Below are 17,647 nucleotides of genomic sequence, written 5' to 3'. Positions count from 1 at the left end.
GGTTTTCAGTGCTGCTGGTGCCATTGTCACATCGAAAAGGACTAGTCTCTCCCCCAAAAGCGTGGAGCGGCTGACAATGATAAAAATGAATCAACGCTTCATACCACCAGACTATCAAGTACGTGAATCACCGCCGGATGAAGAAAGCGAGTGCGAAGAAGACGTCCTCACTACTGGGTTACATGACCTACTTCTGTCTGAACGCACAGAGTTTGAGGACGAGCTCCTCTTCCCTGACAACTAGGACAGGTATATTAAAGGAATGATGCAATGCATTGCATAGGATTGTTTAGCCGACTCTGAGCAAATGTGCATGGAATTAAAGTATACTAGTAGTAACTTCAGACTCACGTGATGGGCAATTTTCCCATGTTATTTAATAATATAAATTATTTATGCACTTGTGACCCTACTACTACAGGTGCAGTCAGTACTTAATTTATCGTTCGTAGTTCATGTTCATGTTGCACAACGTACATTATTTGGTGAAACAGTCCCCCCTCCACCCCCCCAACAAACACAAATGAACTTCAAATGTTTTCTTGTGAAAATATCTTTGTTTTATTTTTATATTTTCATAATGATAATAGAAAAATAAAATATATAACAAATGTAACCCCCTGACCCAGAGCTGTCCCTACCCTCCCCTAACCCCAACCAAATTTCAACCCAAATGTACACCCCAACTCCCACATCCCACCCACCAACAAAAGGATTAAAAAAGGGGCAAAAAACAGGGTCCATTTCAAAGCCGGCGGGCTTTCAGGTGTTTGTCCACCATTATCTTCACACGCTCCTCTAGACCGTCCTCCAGCTTCTTCCGCTCCTCCTCCAACTTCGCTACCCGGCGGAGAATCTTTGCTTTGAAATCACGGCACCTACACTTGCATGCATGTTGTTGTTGTTGTGGGGGGGCCGCCGAAGATGTAACAATGCGGCGGCGGGCGGCTGCCTGACCACGGCGACGTAGTCCTGCAGGCTTGGGGCCCGGGGCATTGGAAGAGGCAGCAGCTGCTGCCGCCGCCTCCTCCTCCTCCTCCTCGGCCTGATCCACCAGCCGGCGGTAGGCCTCTACAATTGCCTGCAGTTTCCGCTGCCGGGCCCGGACTGCCAACTCCTTCCTTGTTGGTTTTTGGGAAGGAGTAACTATAAAGAAAGAAACAGAATTGTTGTAATCCAAACTCCCCGCAAATCAAGAACACAACATTGATTCAACACATAGTGGGCGGCACAGTAGCACTAGCCAGCAAGCGGAGTACCAGAAATTGTGTTGCGTCTATCTTGAACATTCTACAGCCTCTATTAATTTTTTGGACTTTTTGGCACGGCATTATGCCTGCCCTATTAGCATGGGTGTACTTCAACGGTCACACACATTAGAACGAACACCTGTCTTTTTCATATCTCCTTTTGTATTATATACTCTGATTCCGGGAAGGCGGGAACACTCTCAAAGTAACATTAATTAACAGGGGGCAGCTAGTAGCACATGTCTAGTAAAGACTATAATACTTTATACCGCGCAACAAACCTTATTTGGTTTGTGTTTCACCAGCAACGACCCATGCACCCAGTCGTCCCCTCCTTCCCTTGCCTTTGGGTTTGCCCAAAACACCGCTGCTGCTGAGACTATCCACTAACCACCGGTATTGGGTGTGTCTCCCAACCACGCTGGCAGCTGTGTTTTCCCCTTTACATGCTTTAACAACAACCCATGCATCCGACTGCTATCAGCCACTTGCATTACTGTAGTGGTAATGCTTAGCATGCTAATGACAAGTAAAGGTAACATCATATATTTTCCAGTAGAGTACAGTGAGAAAGTTTTCCCCTCCCACCAAGTAATGCAGATCACTATTGAATGTAACTTACCATCGCCCGCCGCTGTTGGCTCCCCCCCCACTGCTGCTGGTGTAGGTGCCTCTGTTCCTCCTGTCCCCGCCGGGATCGCTGAAGCTGCGCCGCTGTCCCCGTCGGCACTGGTCGATGGTAAGGGTTCTGCACCTATAAAAATAAGTACACCTTTTTAGATGGATGCACAGCCCCCTTTGTACTTGTTCACCAAGAATGGAGTTCTTCAAAACAGTTAAGTACAACGTACGTAATCAGTATGAGTCCACATTGCATAGTACAGCAGAGTCACTACACATATTAGCATTCATTGTTATGGTATGGTACCCAAGCTCATCTCATCTGTCCTGCTACTCTAGTCCTTGGAAATTGGAAGTGAACTATGTAACCTTTGTACATCAATGTATCCAGTTTTGCGCATGTTAACTCGCAGCTTGTTGCGCAGTACGAGAAGACGCTCTGGGGCAACACATCATTGTTCAATGCATACACCTGAAGAGGTGGGAAAGTAAAAGGGCCCGTATTTAAGTTTTCTATGTGGATTGTGGAATAGAGTTTGCTTACAGGTTACAACTTCTTTTTAGCATGGCTGCATAAAACTGGCATAAATGTATTTCATACTGTCTAACGTGCACCACTTTTGTCATTATTTTTCGGCAGGTGAGAAGATTGCCTTCTACGAAGCGGACATTTCCATAGCTTACAAAAAAAGAGGAATATCTGACCAGTATACGTTGGTGAGAGGTCTCCGATAGTTGCCACATTTCCCTATTGTGCACTAGTAGCTGTACAAATGTTGATTACTTTATTATGCCTTTTTTAACTCTGGATTTTTTCTGGTGGGCCCTTCAACGTATTTGACTGAAGAACTTAAAAACATTGATGTTACTTACTTACTTCTAACAAAATAAAGCTTTTGAATGACCACTTTGACTCTGAAGTTTATTTTCAGTGTCTGTTGTCTTAGAGACTCGCACGAGTGAGTGAGCAAAAGGGGGTTTCTTAGGTAACGGTTTGTGTCCTAAAAGCATTCGGCATCTTGGTATTGGGGTTCAGGAGTGTGAATTGAATAATTGACCAATGACTCAGGCCATATAGGCTGACGTTCAGTGAATTGTGCGTTCCTCAGAGTTCTGTGACTGAGGTGTAAGTAAGGTCCAACCTGCCTATCAGTACCAACATCCAATTTTCGTGTGCATAGTTACATAGTTGTGTAATATGTATATAACTCCATAGGAGATAGAAGAATACCCACAAGACTAGTAGTGGTATACTAACGTTTACAAAAATACTAGACAAACATCATTCTGGATGCATACTTGGTTGCTGTCAATTGCCAAAGCACTGCAGACACATTACAGAGGAAAAAACAAGCACTGTTGGACTTACTGGGGACAGCAGCAGGATCCTCAGTAGAGGAGCTCTGTGTAACTGGTGGTTCACCCGCCGACTCGGTCCCTGTATTCTGCTTGCCCCTGGGTTCTGTGGTTCATGTAAAAAATAATAAACAAAGAGAAAAACATTGAGTGCTGTGAAACATAGACATCATTGCAAAAAACACTGCTACAGTGGAACAGAGCCGGAGGCAACAAATCCATGCCAGGGGCCGCAACGCAAATATGTATCCATCCTTAGAGTATTATTAAATTAAGGATATCTATTGGTGCGGTGGCCCCTGAAGTTTGGTGCCCCTGTGCAGTTGCACAGCTTGCACATGCCCCCTAGAGCCGGCCCTGGCTGAGGTAAGAAGAACAAAGTAACGTTAGCATTCTTTGCAAGAAAAGGATTCGATTCATGCAGAAGAGAAGGCCGTGAAAAAAATGCTACAATATGCAAACTACGTACAATTATCCATCCACCGCTATTTCACTGACGGACAAAGGAAGGACAAGACTCTATTAATAGCATTAACTAACTTCAGTTCTCAACAATAAAGAAAATCTCACATCAATAAACAGCAACAGCTAGCGCCAAGTTGAAACAACACGCAAGAGCCAGTGAAGAAGAAGAACACTGTCATACAATGACAGTAGATATACCGGAATACATCGCAAATGTAACTAGGGGCAACAGTCATCGCGTTACTTATTCAGCCAATATTTACAAAGATACAATAACAATATTTATACAACTATATATATATACCCCAAAAATAAAGTGTGTATATATATATATATATATATATATATATATATATATATATAGTTATATACATATATATATATATATATATATATATATATATATACACACTTTATTTTTGGGGTAGCCACTCACCAAGACCCACAACCTCCACACCAAGCAGGTCCAACAGGTCCTGCTCCCGGTCCAAAATGTCGGCCCAGCGGTGGGACAGCTGATGGTGGGTACGCCGGATACCGGAGCAGCGGAAGACTGCACGGCGCACCTTCGCCCACCGCCGGAGACGCTCTTCAATGCGCTGGTAGCCGGAGCCGGGCCTGCCGCCTGCTGCCAAAGTCAAGGGGAGGTGACGTTGGATAAAAAAGACCAGGGCGGCCACCTCCTCCTCCCCAAAAAGTTGGCGGGGCGTCACTCCTGCCGGGCGCATTCTGCCGCAAGGCAGCCGGGTTTTTTTAGGCACAGCCGCCTTGCCCTTTGAGCCGCCGATGCTGCTGGCACCCTTCACCATGGTTCTGGGTGGAGGGGAGAAGGAAAGTTGAAGACAAAAAGGTTAGGGGAAGAAAGAAGAAAGATAAAAGAAGGAAGTAATATAAAACAAGAGAAAAGTTGCAAAAAAAGTGGTAAAAGTAAAAATAAAATGAGAAATATAAACCTAGGCACAGACAGAAATAGGTAAGAAGTAAAGAAAGTTAGAAAAAATGAGGGAAAAGACCAGGATGGAAGAGATAGGAGTGAGATGCTAAAGTAGGCCCAAAACCATAGCCAGAGTGTGAAATCGAAGATGGCTCTGCCCGTCGCGACCGCCGCGGTAAGTTCGCGCGATATTTGACGCGATCACGCACTTTGGCAGTGCGAACGAGAAGATGAGTTCCCGAACATGTCTAACACAACGCGAACACGTTACTTGTGACCCGGAACCGGAAATAAGGGAACGCAAGCGGGCGGGACAAACCTCATTGAGTAACTTAGCGCGCTAGCTATCTCGAGCATGCAGGCAGCGCCCCGAACACGCGCACCGCGCTCCCGAAGACGAAAAACGGCGCGCGAACGGGTCTAGCAAGCTACTACGCATGTCCGCGGAGCTACGTGTAGCTCGCGGAGTGCAAGTGCGTCTTCGTGTAGCGTCGCGGAGTGCGGCTACGCGAACTACGCCCAGGGTTAGTTTTTACATTATGGACTTGAATTGAGGAAATTGAGTTGTTATTTTCCAAATTGTTAATAAACACATCAATATAAATAGCAAAGAGGAGGGGCGAACAAGGGCAGCCCTGTCTTGTACCACGCGTTATAGCGAAGCTCTCGGATAAAGCCCCATTAATTAAAACATGCGCACTGGGGTTTACATAGAGCTGTTGAATTGCTGTTAGATAGTGTCCGCCGATCCCACAGTTTGATAGGGCCGCCCAAAGGAATTTCCAGGAGACTCTATCAAACGCTTTCTCCGCGTCGAGCAGTATGAGGGCCATAGGGTCTCCTGTGACACCCGTATAATCAAAAAGGGAAATAACCATTTGAATATGATCAGTCGTGGATCTGCCTGGCACAAAGCCATGTTGTTTATCCGATACAATATTGTGAATTACGGGTGCCAATCGATCTGCTAGTATTTTTGAATAGATTTTAGAATCTCCATTAATCAGTGTAATTGGTCGGTATGAGCCCAGTTCTTTCACATCTTTGTTTTTTTTAGGAAATACTATAATCTTGGCAATGGACCATGACCTGGGCGGGTTCCCCCCGGAAAAGATATTTTGAAAGAGGGGAGTTACAATATTCTCAAGTTGAGGGGCGAATGTGAGATAAAAATCAGTTGGAATTCAGTCCATGCCTGCTGCTTTTCCGGTAGCCAGGCCCTTAATTGCCAAGAGTATTTCATCATAGGAGATTGGGCCATCTAACATCTCCTGCTCAATCGTTTCCAGGTGTGGTGGGGTAAATGATTCCAAATACATAATGGGATCACCACGTTCGATGTTATCCTCATGATAGAGGTTCTTATAGAACTTTTGAAACGAAGTTCTTATTTCAGAACTTACAAGTAAATTAAATGTGCCAGTTGAGTTTAAGCAAGGGAAACTTAACAAGGTGATTTTCACCAGGAATTTTTATTGTTTGATTCCGGGGATGAAAATGAAGGCCTACCCTTAGTGTTTAATTTATCATGGACTTCCTCTGCCTTATTTTTAAATAAATCCACCAGTTGATCACAGATCCACTGACAAGGGACCATAGTGCAGTTTGAAGATAAACTGGAGAGACCATGAACTGTTTTAAAGAGTTCTCTTGTGCAGTTCTTTAATTAATGAATTGCCTCCAAGAACCATTTGTTTTTAACAATAATCAGATTTTTATGTTCATGGATCAATTAATTTAATTTGATCTTTTCTTCCCTCGAGTGGTGTTTCGTTCACACTGTTTTCTGCCTTCTACATTTTTGTTTTAGTTGTGTGGAGTTGAGGAAAGAACCAGGGGGCACTGGAACATTTTCTATAATTTCTGATAGTTTTTACATGTACAAGCTTGGTGGAAGCAGCTTTTAACTTAACTACTCCGAATATGTTTCAACAGATGGGTTACAGTCTTTTAAAAATTGGGAATAGGATCAGGCTGAAACGTCTGCTAGGTCTGTCTTGCAATTTTTTTCCATGCGATGACCTTTTTACAATGCACCTGATTTTGTATAGCACTTGCAGACTAGACAACTTCTAAGCTAAAATTTACGGCTTTGTGATCAGACCATGTAAAATGTCACATATCATCAACCTTTCGGTCTGGCTTATTGGATAAAAATTGAGTCCAGAGAATGACCTGCTATTTGAGTTGGAGATGTCACCTGCTGAGAGAGACTAAAACCACTAAAAATATCTAGAATTTGCTCAGACTCTATATCGTTAACATCTTCTAGATGAAAGTTAAAATCACTTAAAATAGTAAAATTGGCATACTGCATGCATGATTCTATAGTATCTGACAAGCCTACAATGAAGCTTGCTTTTGGACCCAGAGGCCTGTATAACAGTATTCCATTAAAAAACATAATTGATTAGGTAGCTTACAACTAAATAACAAAGCATCACTATCAATTACTGTGGCAGGTTCACACCTAACTTCAAGGTAGCCCCGATAAACCACTGCTAGGACTTCTCCTTGCTTACCAACTCGATTTATTCTGGAAATAGAACAACCTACAAGTAAAGTGTCAAAAGTCAAAAGTGTCTTATCTTTCGTTAGCCCAGGACTCAATTAAAAATGCCATATCAGCAGTATAGGTTTCTAGGTAATTGCAAAATGCAATCTTATGCTTAATAAGGGAGTGTGTATTTATTATTATACAATTCAATCTCCTACCATTCTCAGCAGGAGGTCAAGAGAACGAAAAACACTCAGTCTTTTTTAGGCAGCTATGTTCAAACTGGCAGGCCCACTTGCAATGATTGCAGTTTATGTCACCCAGTTCCTGACCAGGATGAAGAACATTGCAAAGAAGCAAGCTTGCCCCATTGAGCTGCAGCAACAGTTCCCTGGAGTACCTTTTGGATAGAGATTGGCCAGGGGTCTTGGTGCATTGCACAGTCTTGGAATGGATGGGCGCAGACGGGCTGCCTTTGGTGTATTGGTGGTGCACCCGCTGCACGTGTCTGCATTCCTAGGCACTGTTAAAAGTATTCAATTATTGAAGCATTAAAAGCACTAAAAATATTAACTGCTCCATACCCTAGCATGAGTTTTCCCTGCTTGTCCCCAGTCAATTCAGTAGACAGCGCTTCCCCGTTCCCAGGTACACTAAATACTGAGCCCTCGACCCGTCCCAATCCGGATTCCAAAGCAACCACAGCTCAGAGTCTGCCCTACTCGCTGCCACGGACGACATCCGCACCCTCCTTTACCAAGGTCACTCCGCAGCCCATATCCTACTCGACCTGTCAACAGCCTTCGACACCGTCTCCCCCCGCAAACTAGCCACCAGACTACATGACCCAGGCATACAAGGAACAGCCTTGGACTGGATCCCATCATTCTTTACCGGAAGAAGCTAAAGGATCAGACTACCACCCTTCCTCTCTGAACCCACGATAATCACCTGCGGAGTCCCACAGGGGTCATCACTGAGCCCGACCCTCTTCAACATCTACATGGCCCCCCTCGCACCCATCGTCCGACAACAGGGCCTAAACATTCTATCCTATGCTGATGACACCCAACTCATCCTCTCCCTCACCAAAGACCCCACCACCACCAAACTCAACTTCCAGAATGGAATGCAAGACATTGAAGTCTGGATGACCAACAGCTGCCTGACGCTCAACACCGAGAAGAAAGAAGTCCTCATCCTCAGTTGCACCCCCTCAGCATAAGACAGCACCTGGTGGCCGGCCGCCCTCAGAAGCCCGCATACCTCCTCAGACCATGCCAAGAGCCTCGGCATGGTACTTGACTCATCAATCACCATAAACCGACCGGTCAGCGCCGTCACCTCCAGCTGCTTCAACACCCTCCACATCCTCCGCAAGACCTTCAAATGGATCCCACCTGAGTCAAGGAAGACAGTCACCCATGCACTTATCACCAGCAGACTGGACTATGAAAACGCACTTCATGCCGGCATCAACAAGTCCATACTTTGTAAAATCCAGACAATACGGAACACCACCGCCTGACTCGTCCTCGGCATCCCCCGGCACGAACACATCAGCCAGCACCTACGAAGACACCACTTGCTCCCCGTGGAGACAAGCGTCACCTTCAAAATCCTCACTCACGCCTACACAGGACTACACAACGATGGACCCAAATACATCAATGGTAGAATCAACTTCCACATACCTAAAAGAAACCTACGACCTTCCAACCTCACACTGGCCGAATCCCCACGCATCCATAGAGCCAGAGCAGGTGGAAGATCCTTCTCCCACATTGCTGCCAAGACCAGGAACGGGCTACCAGCAGATATCAGACGAGCCCCCTCCCTGAACACCTTCAGAAAGACATTCAAAACCTGGCTCTTCGGCTAGACAGATCTACGGACCACCCACTGCAGCGCCTTGAGACCCTTGCGGGTGAGTAGCTCTCGTACAATTCCCTGATTGATTGATTGAGCCAGGGACGAAGACTAGACTGTCAACAAAGATGGTACACTAAGCAACCAGTCCCAGCTCTGAACATGGCCTAGTAGGTGTCACAATACCCTAAAACAAGAATCTTTTGTGCCAGTTAGCATGCATGCAAGTGTGCAAAATGGAAATTGGATTAGAACTGTTAAAAATATTCAATTATTGAAGCACTAAAAACATTAACTGCTTCGTACCCTAGCGTGAGTTTTCCCTGCTGCTCTCCAGTCAATTCAGTAGACAGTGCATCTGCATTCCCAGGCACATTAAATACCAAGCCTGGGAAGAATACTAGGCTGTCGAACAAGATGGCACACTTGGCAACCAGTACAGGCTCCGAACATGGCCTGGGAGGTGCCACAATCACTGAAAACAAGAATCCTTTGTGCCGCCTAGCATGTATGTATAGTGTGCAAAAAGGCGATTGGATAAGAACTGTTAAAATATTCAGTTATTGAAGCATTAAAAGAACTAAAAACATTAACTGGTCCGTACCCTAGCGTGCTTTTCCCTGCTTGTCCCCAGTTAATTTATTAGACTCAGTATTGGAATCAGATTAATACAGATCATTTAAAATACACAAAAAACATACGTAAAAATTCTAACTTTTCTATAACGACCTTAGAAGTGTAAGAAATAAGCATATTGCCATAAATATCCTCTTTCCATGTACAACTAGAAAAACAAAGTAGAAGAAAGAAAAGCAACATTTCATTGTGTTGCTTTAAACATCTGCTCTGTGACTTGACCTTACTTTTCCCTGTTTGCTGGCTATTGTATTGTGAGATCAGAATTCGGCTGTAAAAAGTTATTATAGTTGACTTCAAATGTAATTTCTTTGTAATCGTCAACTGGATGTGTCACAAGGCGCCGATCATAAAGAAATGAGAGACAGGCTTTTTATACAGAGATTGCAGAATCCTATATATTATACCACAGTATAACATACAACCCCCTAGCATATAACAACAAACCAGACCAGTATATCATATCATAGATTACATATCATAACACACTCTAGCCGCATAAGATAGCACAGAGTGGCATCACATAAGAACAGAGAGTAAAATAACACAATAAACACTTCATAGCACAACACAGCAAACGGTAGCATAACATACATAATAACCCTACCAAGCATAACATAACGAGATGGATAACATAAAAACGCCAGTGATATGGGATGTTGAAAGGAACATGCACAGCTACAACGGAGATGTATAATTCTCTGTGACTTCGGAGGGAGGAGGGGGAGTGGGTGGGTTTAGAGTGTAGAGTTTACTATTGTGGTGTGTTGCCTCAGTCTGTTGATTTGCTTCGAAGGGGATCGGCTGCAGTCGGGTAACGACACCGCTCAAAGGTGCATGTTTGTGCTTCGCAAAACTCTTAGATGAATACATAAATGAATACATGGCTTTAAGTATGCCGGGTCTCAAGGGGTCTGAGCACCATCAGTGTTTTTAAATGGGGCCTCTAAACGGGTCTTTCAGGCTCTGTTTTGAGCCCTGGCACAGGCGGTCCGTTTTTTTTCGGACTGCAGTGACAACAGTTACTGCAGTCCGGAAAAACAGTGCGATAGAGACCCATTTCGAGAAAACAAGCACATCGATGTCTGCTGCCCACACTGCTCACTTCTCACAAGTGGAGAAGTTACGGCATGACGTCATGCCAGGTGAGTGTTGTGGGGGAAGGGAAGTCATTTTCTTTCTGGATTTCCCTTCTGTTTCTGAAATGCAAGAGCAGCAACATTGTGGTAGGGTCACCAGGGCTTTATTTGGAAGCGTTTTCAATATTATATGTAACAAGCCATAGTTGCAACTTATATATCATGCAACTAATAACCATTGACAAAGCCCATAGTCCTTACTTGCAGGTATAATGTTACTTGTTGCCTCGCATATCTGGATGCAATGACAGAAACAGCAAAATACAAGTCGGGTGGCACACTATGCTAAACACAGATTTTTAGCGCAAGTTTCTTAAAGCCACGCCCTTAATCACACTGGCCACGCCCCTTTGAGAGCCCCCTCACCCCCAGTTTTTTCATCCCACTTAAAGCCCTGATGGAATATATACAAAGAATATTTCTGCCTTCAGGTTATATGAGAATAAACTTGCTCTCATCACCTTATGGCCCGCTATAGTGATTAAGAAAAACAAAATAAAATCAGGAAAATCTATGGTGACATCTACATATATGGCTTAAAAAATATTGGACTCTATGAGAATGCCCTATGCTATGAGGCGCCTGCCCCTGGACTGTTTTTTTGCGTATGCAATGCATTCTATTTGTGAGCTGGTGACCCACATGTGTGACATTCAGTGAAAGAAATAAAAAACAATACCTCCAGTTAAACATGCTTAGGTTCCCTGACTACATTCCCGTTTGAGAGAGACCAACAGATTAAAAACCTCAATGAAGTGCACGCGCTTCTCGACGTCTCTAAATAATGCATTTTTTACTAATGCACGCAGGTCTGAGCGGTCGGAGCTCAAGGGTCACGTTTATTGCGAGTGTTCTGGGAAGCGGGTGAGTGGCATTGTTCCTGCCTAGGGAAAGCCTTCTTCCATCAGGGGACGCAGAGCTCCAGATATAGAAGGCAGCTGAAGGCCAGACATTGATGGAGTCAAGCGATGGTTTGCCCGAGAAAGGAGAGGCTCGTGCTGAAACCAGGGTTTTAGATGGCTGGTGTTCGCCTCTAAGTCCCTGGTGAGCCACGTTAGCCAAGCAGCTTCCCTCCTCGTCTTCCGACAGTGGCTCTGTAATTTGAGCGCATTCACTTTTCATTCCAGGAACTGCTTTGCTAGCACACTGTGACCATGTAGCGCACGTCATCCACTTTCAGATTTTCATCTATTCGAGCATTCACCTGATTGGTTCACAGGTTATGTAATACATGGCAGCCTACATTCAGTGGATGAAAACAAAAACACACCTGCCTCTCATTGTCTTTATACAGTCTAAGTCTGATATCACTGGTTGCCTGTAATAAGAAAATTACCTAACTGCCCACGTGTCCTATCTTATTACAACTGAGTGTGATTTCACAGCGCCTGATGCCAGAACACGAGACTGTGGCAAAAATATGTCACAAAGCAGTATTACAAGAGCTTTTTCAACAAGAAGTACTAGCTTTTCAGTTTCTCTTATCGATTTCCTAACTCTAGGAAAACAATATTTAGTACAACATGTTTATTTTTTGGGGTGGCCATAGCTTTACAGGAAAACAGGAATTACTACGGGGCAGATTTACAAGCCCCTTGTGCCTCTTTTACGCCGCCGTTGCGTCACTTTTGTGACACAGCGGCGGCGCAAAAGATGCACCATTGTGCGGGGTATTTACAACGGGACGCATCTGGGAGATGCGTCACGTTGTAAAGGGCCTGCGCCACATGAAACCTGCGTCAGGGTTCATGTGGGCGTTTCCACGCAGGGGGAGCGTTCCATCGCAGAAACACCCCTGAAAAGTGACTCAGTGAAATCTTCCTTTACCAACGCTGATGCGTCAAAACCCTGCACCTGCTTGAAGCAGGTGTAAGGCTTGACGCACCACGTTACAGATAGGGCAAGTTGGAAAAGTGCTGGAGTTGCGTGCCGCATGCAACACAACTTCAGCACTGCGCCAACTTCACGCCCTAGATGCGACACGCATCTGTTCATTCCTGCGCCATGGTGCGCCGCATTATAAATGCTTTTGTAACCCAAGGGAGTTAGATCCTTTAAACTGGACGGGGGCGGCTGGACCCTTATAAATATAAAAAAATACAGAAAAAGTGCCTGCACCCTCCTTATTTGTTATAACACTGTTATTTCAATTGAGACCAAAACAATACTTAATTGTGTTCGGTCAGGTACCTTAATTTGTACCACACATTTTTTAGCAAAATTTCATACGTTTTTTAGGCAGAAAAATGAATACACATTAACGTTTGACTTACTTTTCACACATATATATATACATTTCATACAACACAAATATATTCACAAATTAAACAACAAACATCCAAATAAACATTTAAACATTAGACATTTCGATTATTGTTTTCTCAACCAAAGATCTACTTCACGATTATCAAAGACAACGTCAAGTCCCAGGAACATTCAAGTTTTGCTAAAAAATAAAAAAATGTGTGGTACAAATTAAGGTACCTGACCGAACGCAATTAAGTATTGTTTTGGTCTCAATTGAAATATCAGTGTCATAACAAATAAGGAGGGTGCAGGCACTTTTTCTGTGTTTTTTGCATTATAAATGCAGCGCATCAGGGGTGGCGCAAGGATAAACTTGCGTGCCGTATCTTTCCTGGCGCATCTCTGCTGATTTGCAGAGATGCGTCAGGCAACATAAATCTGCCCCTGTGTGTTTTTTCAACATATAACTAGCTTTGAATTGTGGCGCCTGATTTTGCACTACAAATTCCACACCTGAAAGCGTTTGAGTACTCACGATGACCATTTTGGAATAGTTTTTGTGAAATCATATAACCACCGTTTCAGTATGTGTCTGTGATGCGTGTGCATGAGTAGGAATGTGTGGTGACCAACTTACAAAGGATTTTGCCATAAACAATGGAAAAACCAGAACCACATTGGCAAAGCAAACCGGTGCCACAGCAAGACTTATCCGCCGGCTTTGCCAATGTTTGATTTTTCATTTCTTCTTCCTCTACTGGGAAAGAAAATTTCCTGTGTAGAAACACATTCCCAAAGATTTTAGGGCTTTTCACACTTAATCTTAACTTGCCCAGGAGTAACTCTACATTTATTTCCAGCATAGAAAACTGCCTGAAAATTAATGGTGAATGAACACCAAGACGACCATCTAGGAATGTTTCTTATTTTGCGTTAAGAAAAAAATACGTTAGGCAGAAATACACCAAAACAAATAAAATCAGAGGAAAAGCTGTGATATTAATTTTGAATTTTATGGCAAAAGCATCTAAAAATAGTAAAAGTCCACTGAAAAACATCAGTTTGCGGTGTACAAGATTCAAGGTGCAATTTCAGGTCAAGCACAAAAGAGCTAAGGTTGGATATACCAAGCAATTTGTCCCTAACTATGGGGCACATTACGATGGTGGTCGGACTCATCGCCTTGGACAGGGGACCGCCCGACAAGACGTCGGAGCTACCACCACCCAATTACAATGTGCACGCAAGGCTGGCGGAGTGAAAAGTGGTCAATAATGCTGTAGCTTGTGCTGCTGCCCTGAAAAAGGCCGTCATTTTGGAAGGCTTTCCAGGGGAGGCAGAATACATGCTTCAGCCCCTGGTAGGCCTCTGGGCTACCTATGCCATTAGTACCTAAGGTACCATATACTGGGCACTCACAAGGGTAACCCAGTAGCCAATCTGGAGTGTACCTAATGTACATACAATCATTTTAGAGAGGAAGCAGCTGGGATGGGGTCCTGGTTAGCAGGGCCCCAGCCAGACGAAAGTTGAAAAACAGTGAAACACCAGCAAAAAGTAACCATAGTAAGCAGATCCTACTCTCCTGCAAACCCCCCCCCAAACGCAGGGACATTAAACTAACCTTGACTACGTTCTAAGTGGAAATACCTGGAGAGTCCATCTGCATTTGCATGGTTACTCCCAGGTCTGTGTTCCACTGTATAGTCCATGCCCTGTAGGGAAATGGACCACTTCAATAGTTTGGGGTTTTCACCCTTCATCTGGAGAGAGGAGAGAGGAGTTGGCCTAACGGCTAGGGCGCTCGACCTCGGACCTGGGGACCTGGGTTCGAGTCTCGGTAACGACGTCTAAAACCTCCTGTGATTCTGGGCACATCACTTAATCTCCCCGTGCCCTCATGTAAACGTAACTGGTGCTATGTAAAGCGCTCTGATACCTGATTCAGTTCGGGTCTAGTTCGCGCTATATAAAACTCTGCAAAAAAAAAAAATCTGTTTTAGCCATAATGTAATGTAATGTAAAATCGCACTTATATAGCGCTGCTATCGCTCCGAGGAGCATCTTGGCGCTCAGCACCCAACCCATCTGGAAAAGGTTGGTGAACAGAAGGCAACTTCAACAGCTTACTCCTTTACACTAGTGCCCTACAGACCACATCTGGGAGTGAGAAGATCCAAGTTTTCAAAAGTTTCCTAAATTCACTCTCCTTGGTTATACACCGAAGTTGCACTGGCAGTTTGTTCCAGGCTCCTCGTACGAAGAGAGATTTCCCCCCTCTCGTGGCTAATCTAAATCTAGGAATTACCAAAAGGTTGTGATTGGCAGACCTTAAGCAACGTGCTGGCAGATAGCGTTTAAAGCCATTGATCAGATATCTTGGGCCCTGAGACTGAAAGGCTCTGAAAGTGATCACCAGTACCTTAAATAAGACCCGCTTATAAATGGGTAACCAGTGTAGGATCTTAAGCACGGTGGATGCAGATGATCTTCTCGGCCAGTGGAGTACCAGGCGGGCAGCAGCATGCTGGACTATTTGCAGCCTGTTAAGAACAGCTTTGTTGGTACCTGCATATAGGCTATTGCAGTAGTCCAGTCTGGATGTTATCAAAGCCACTGCCACTGTTTTCCTGGCTGCAAGGGGGAGAAGATCAAAGAACTTCTTCAGAGATTTAATAATCTGAAAGCAGGAGCCAGCCACACCCACCGCTTGTTGCTTAAACGATAGTTGGTCGTCAAATTTAATACCCAGGTTTCGTGCAGCGGAGATGGTGCTGGGCGGGGCTTCCGCCCCTTCCGGCCACCACTGTTTGGGGGAGAAGAAATTATGGGAACCGAAGGGTAATATTTCTGTCTTCCCTGAGTTACATCTGAGGTGATTGTTCTTCATCCACTCAAATGTAGCCGTAAGACAGCTTTGCAGATTTTCCTCGGCTCCCGAAAGCTCCCTGTCCATCACCAGAATCAGCTGAGTATCGTCAGCATACGAGATGGTGTCAATCTGGTAAGAGGCGATCAGCTCGATCAGGGGTACCATATAAAGATTAAAGAGTACCGGGCTCAAGCTTGAACCCTGCGGGACTCCTGAGCTGATAATTTTTTCTTCAGATTTGAAGTCGCCTAATACTGTGATCTGACGTCTCTGGGTGAGGAAATTTTTTAGCCATGCCAACCACTCCTCCTATACCTGCTTTACCCAGACGGTCCACCAAAATAGGGTGTGAGACCGTATCGAAGGCCGCCGATAGGTCGAGTAAAATCAAGACGGCCTTCTTCCCTTGGTCCAAAGCCATTCGTAATGTCTCTGCCGTGAACAACAAGGCAGCCCCTAACACGAACTCAGATGCATTTGTTTGGACAATGAATTCTCTGGAGTAGTCAGGACTTTGCAGAATTGGTGCAGTGCACATGGCCTGCTTCAGGTCATCAAATGCCTTTTTGACAGCTAACTGTCCACTGAACTTTCTTTGCCATTCTTTTAGAAGTTGTCATTCTGAGGTGTCACAATGGAACCATACCCCTTGACAAATCTTCTGTAGCACCCAGTCAAGCCCAAGAAAGCTCTGAACTGAGTCTGGGTAGTTGGAGCAACCCAGTCCATGATAGTCTGGATTTTGCTCTGCAAAGGTTGGACCTGACCTCCACCTACAAGGGTGCCCAGGTACACAACCTGACTCTGCCCTATCTGGCACTTAGTAGCCTTGATAGTTAGGCCTGCCTTCTGCAGGGCCTCCAAAACCTTTCTCAGGTGGACCAGGTGATCCTCCCAGGTGGAGCTAAAGACAGCAATATCATCTGGATATGCTGCGCATTAGTCTTCCAGGCCTGTTAGGACTCTGTTCATCAACCTTTGAAAAGTGGCAGGTGCATTCTTCAGACCAAAGGGCATTACTACAAATTGATAGTGTCCACTAGGGGTTGAAAATGCTGTCTTTGACTTTACATCATCAGCTAATCCGATCTGCCAGTAGCCAGCTGTAAGATCAAATGTGCTCAGAAACTTGGCTGAGGCCAAAGTATCTATAAGCTCATCTGCTCTTGGGATTGGATGGGCATCAGCCCTAGTGACTGCATTGAGACCTCTGTAGTCAACACAAAACCTCATCTCTCTCTTACCACCCTGAGTGTGAGGCTTTGGCACCAAGACCGCTGGACTAGCCCAAAAGCGATCTGAGAGTTCAATAACTCTCAAATCCAACATTTTCTGGACTTCTGTCCTGATACAGTCCCTGACATGATCAGGTTGCCTGTGAATCTTATTTTTAACAGGCAGACTGTCCCCAGTGTCCACTTCATGAGTGCACCAGGTGGGCTGACTTGGAGTCCGAGAGAACATATGTCTGAACTGACTGAGCACTTGTCTGCAATCAGTTTGCTGCTGAACAGTGAGGCTGCCTGCCAAGGCTACATCATCCACTGACCCATCATCAGGGTTCTGTGAGAGCAGGTCAGAGAGAGGGTCACTCTCCTTCTCCTGTACCTCATCAGTAGCCATGAGCAAGCCCATGTCTGCCCTGTCAACATATGGTTTCAGTCTGTTGACATGAAGCACCCTATGGGGGCTCCTGGGGGTTCCTAGGTCTACCAAATAGGTAACCTCTCCCTTCTGTTAAAACATAGTGTGGGGTCTACT

General features: G+C 44.8%; 1 protein-coding gene across 1 annotated transcript in view; it reads right to left on the bottom strand.

Annotated features, from left to right (window-relative positions):
• Positions 1 to 506: 506 nt before the first annotated feature.
• The window catches only part of LOC144807252 (uncharacterized), a 54,914-nt gene continuing 37,773 nt past the window's right edge, over positions 507 to 17,647 (bottom strand). Inside the window, exons 3-5 of the mRNA XM_078673102.1 lie at positions 3,241 to 3,333; positions 1,873 to 2,004; positions 507 to 1,146 (exon numbers count right to left, since the gene is read on the bottom strand). Of these exons, the coding sequence (XP_078529228.1) occupies positions 746 to 1,146; positions 1,873 to 2,004; positions 3,241 to 3,333 (626 nt within the window). The 3' untranslated portion in view covers positions 507 to 745. The remainder of the gene's footprint in view (positions 1,147 to 1,872; positions 2,005 to 3,240; positions 3,334 to 17,647) is intronic.

This window comes from Lissotriton helveticus, unplaced genomic scaffold (genome assembly GCF_964261635.1).
Source record: "Lissotriton helveticus unplaced genomic scaffold, aLisHel1.1 SCAFFOLD_537, whole genome shotgun sequence".
Lineage (NCBI taxonomy): Eukaryota > Metazoa > Chordata > Amphibia > Caudata > Salamandridae > Lissotriton > Lissotriton helveticus.
This window is presented reverse-complemented; position numbering and strand designations above follow the sequence as displayed.